General features: G+C 35.2%; 1 protein-coding gene across 1 annotated transcript; it reads right to left on the bottom strand.

The window, feature by feature from the left end:
- Positions 1–1,301: 1,301 nt before the first annotated feature.
- FAM133A (family with sequence similarity 133 member A) lies at positions 1,302–2,018 on the bottom strand. The gene is given in 3 exon segments (XM_053447912.1): positions 1,302–1,567; positions 1,570–1,751; positions 1,753–2,018. Coding segments are annotated over 3 exon segments (714 nt in total).
- Between the last annotated feature and the right edge of the window lie 1,438 nt (positions 2,019–3,456).

The following is a 3,456-nucleotide window of genomic DNA, read 5'->3' as shown; positions in this document are numbered from 1 at the left end:
CTAGCTAAAGTTATAGCAAACTCTTTTTTCCCCCACAGGCCCTTTCCTCATGTAAACTAAAGTTTATTAAGAAGTAAAATAAACTAATTTTCAAAAGTAAGGATTTATAGTATTCCCTGATAATTGCTTGTATCTCTGAGGGATTGGTTGTAATAATTCCATTTTCATTCATGATTTTATCTATTTGGTTCATCTACCTTTTCTTTTTGAGAAGCCTGGCTAGAGGTTTATCAATTTTGTTTATTTTTTCAAAAAACCAACTCTTGGTTTCGTTGATCTGCTCTACAGTTTTTTTAGATTCTATATTGTTTATTTCTGCTCTGATCTTTATTATTTCTCTTCTTCTGCTGGGTTTAGGCTGTCTTTGCTATTCTGCTTCTATTTCCTTTAGGTGTGCTGTTAGATTTTGTATTTGGGATTTTTCTTGTTTCTTGAGATAGGCCTGGATTGCAATGTATTTTCCTCTCAGGACTGCCTTTGCTGCATCCCAAAGCATTTGGATTGTTGTATTTTCATTTTCGTTTGTTTCCATATATTTTTTAATTTCTTCTCTAATTGCCTGGTTGACCCATTCATTCTTTAGTAGGGTGTTCTTTAACCTCCATGCTTTTGGAGGTTTTCCAGACTTTTTCCTGTGGTTTATTTCAAGCTTCATAGCATTGTGGTCTGAAAGTATGCATGGTATGATTTCAGTTCTTGTATACTTATGAAGGGCTGTTTTGTGACCCAGTATATGATCTATCTTGGAGAATGTTCCATGTGCACTTGAGAAGAAAGTATATTCTGTTGCTTTGGGATGCAGAGTTCTAAATAGATCTGTCCAGTCCATCTGATCCAATGTATCATTCAGGGCACTTAAAAGTAAGGATTTAGAGATACCATTAAGTCCATGCTTCAAAAATGTCAACTATAGTCATCTAGATATTTCTAATTACATTTTATATGTGTATCCAAATTACACACTTTTAAATAAGATACATTCCTGGGGGTCAAATTATTATCTAAAACATTTAAATTCAATTCCAAACGTCTTAACCACTAGTATGAACAACAGGGTTTTAGCTCCCAGAAGAATTAACCAATGGAAGGAAAAACACACAAACTAACAAAAATATATATTTGTGCTGCAGGCAATGATTAAGGCCCTTTCTGGCACAGTGGCATATGACTGACACTCAGTCCAGGAATAATTCTATTAGCACAGGGAAATTCATGCATTTTTGTAAATATGCCCTAACAGTCACAGTTGAAGTTTCCTTAAGTGCTTGCTTTTTTAAATAGGAAAATCTTAATTTTTTATGTTATCCTGACTTGTGACTTGAACCTGACTTCTTTTTCTTCTTCTTACTATGTTTCTTGTGATGTTTCTTCTTCTTTGCTTTTTCTGTTGCTTTTTCTCACTCTTCATGTCTCTTCTTTTTTGCTTGAACTTCCACTTCATAATCTGATTCTGATGAGGATTCTAATGAGAAAGGTTTATCTTCAGGATAAGTCTTCTTTCTTTTTTTGCTGAGTCTTCTAATATACTTTTCTTTCTCTGTTCCATCCTTTGACTTTTCTTTTTTACAGATTCCTTGCTTTCTGATTCAGATTCATATGTAGAGCTTTCTGATGACCTGTATGAACAGTTCTTTTCCTTTTTTCATTGTTTCTTTTCCTCATTCTCAGAATCTGAACTGCTTGAAGAATCAGAGCTTGATGAAGAAGATGAATACTGATAAGATTTCATCTTTTTCTTTCTTTCTTTTTTGTTTGGATGAACTTTCATTTTCACTTATGAATGTCTCTCTGCTTTTTTCTAATTATTTTTTCCAATTCTCATTCATTTTTTCTTCAAATTAAGCTAATGCCTTGGAGACTTTCTTTTTATTTTCTAATTGTTTCTTCACTTCTTCCCAGGTGGGCCTTGGTCGATTCAGATAATCTTGTATTGTTGGGCCTACAGATTGAGTTGGGCCCCTCCATCTGGCCATTGATATAGGATTCATAAATTCCACTCAATTATCCCACTTCCCCATGGAGTCTGAAGGCTCCAAGAGCAGACCCTCAATTCTAAGGAGAATAAAAATAAACCCTCCTTCAGTTCTTCATTTCCTGGTATATCAAGCAGGCTCTATTCTGTTAGAGAAACAGATGGAATGGTTACAAAACACCTTTAATGTAAGAAAAAAATAATAATCTTAATTGTTCACTATCGTTTACATAGTACAATAGACATTTTCAAAATCTTAGACCTTGAGAACAAAGAATATACACATTTAAGACTTTTGCATACTTTTTATATTGTGGTATGAATATAACATTTTATATATCTCATAAGGTTCTCACTTATCTAAAAGTTTTACTAAATATTTCTTTTTATATTGTATGATACTTACCTTTTTTTCTTTTTTATTCAGCCTTACATAGTATAAAAAGAGAGAGAGAAAAATTTCTATAGCTGAAATCTGTACCAGGCAGATCTTCCCCAACTTAGAAAAGTGCAGCAGAATCCACTCCACTCTGACAGAAGCCTAGGAGTTATATATGGAAAACTCTCTACTTCATCTCTCACATATAATTCATCACTACATCCTGCTGTTTTAAACCTTGACAATAGGTCTCATATCCATTCACTTATTTCCAAATATATGGTCATCAATTTAGTAGAAGCACTATCACTTGGACTATTAATCTCTAGTAGCAATTAAGTGTTATTTGCCAGGGACTGCTTAGTGTTTTCAAATGGCTTATCTCATTCAATCTCTAGACTAATGCTAAGAGGTTGATTCTATTATTATCCCTATTTCACAGATGAATAAACTGAGGCTTAGAGAATATGAGTAACTTGCATAAAGTAACAGCTAATAATTGTTAGAACTAGGATTTAAACCAAGGGAGCATGACTTCAGTGTCTTTTTTTTTCAATATATGAAATTAATTGTCAAATTTGTTTCCATACAACATCCAGTGCTCATCCCAAAAGGTGCCCTCCTCAATACCCATCACCCACCCTCCACTCCCTCCCACCTCCCATCAACCCTCAGTTTGTTCTCAGTTTTTAAGAGTCTCTTATGCGCTCTCTCCCCAGTATCTCACCACTGCGTCAGTGCAGTTAGACATCAGCAAATTAATGAGAGGAGAGAGGAGGCCCCTGCTCTTGGGCACGTGCAGGAACTTACTCCAGCTCCAGACACACTGTAAACACTTTCATCTAATGGAAGATAAGCTGTGAAATCGGATTTCTGAACCACAAGACACTTGTGTAAAAACTGCATTCCATGCCAGGCCTGAAATGTTCCAAAGCTCAGTTCGCTATCAGCATCCCAGGTGGTCCAATTAATAAAGAGCTAGCGTGGGGCCACTGACACAAATAAGGCAGCTCCTTAGAACCTGAACTTCCTATTTGTTCCATTCCTTGGGTAGATAACGCCTGTTAATTACTCTGGAGGTTTTGTTAGAACATTCTATCTGGTC

The sequence above is a fragment of the Prionailurus viverrinus genome, chromosome X (assembly GCF_022837055.1).
Source record: "Prionailurus viverrinus isolate Anna chromosome X, UM_Priviv_1.0, whole genome shotgun sequence".
NCBI classification, from domain to species: Eukaryota; Metazoa; Chordata; class Mammalia; order Carnivora; family Felidae; genus Prionailurus; species Prionailurus viverrinus.
Note: the sequence above shows the minus strand (reverse complement) of the source record. Positions and strands in the feature narration are given on the sequence as shown.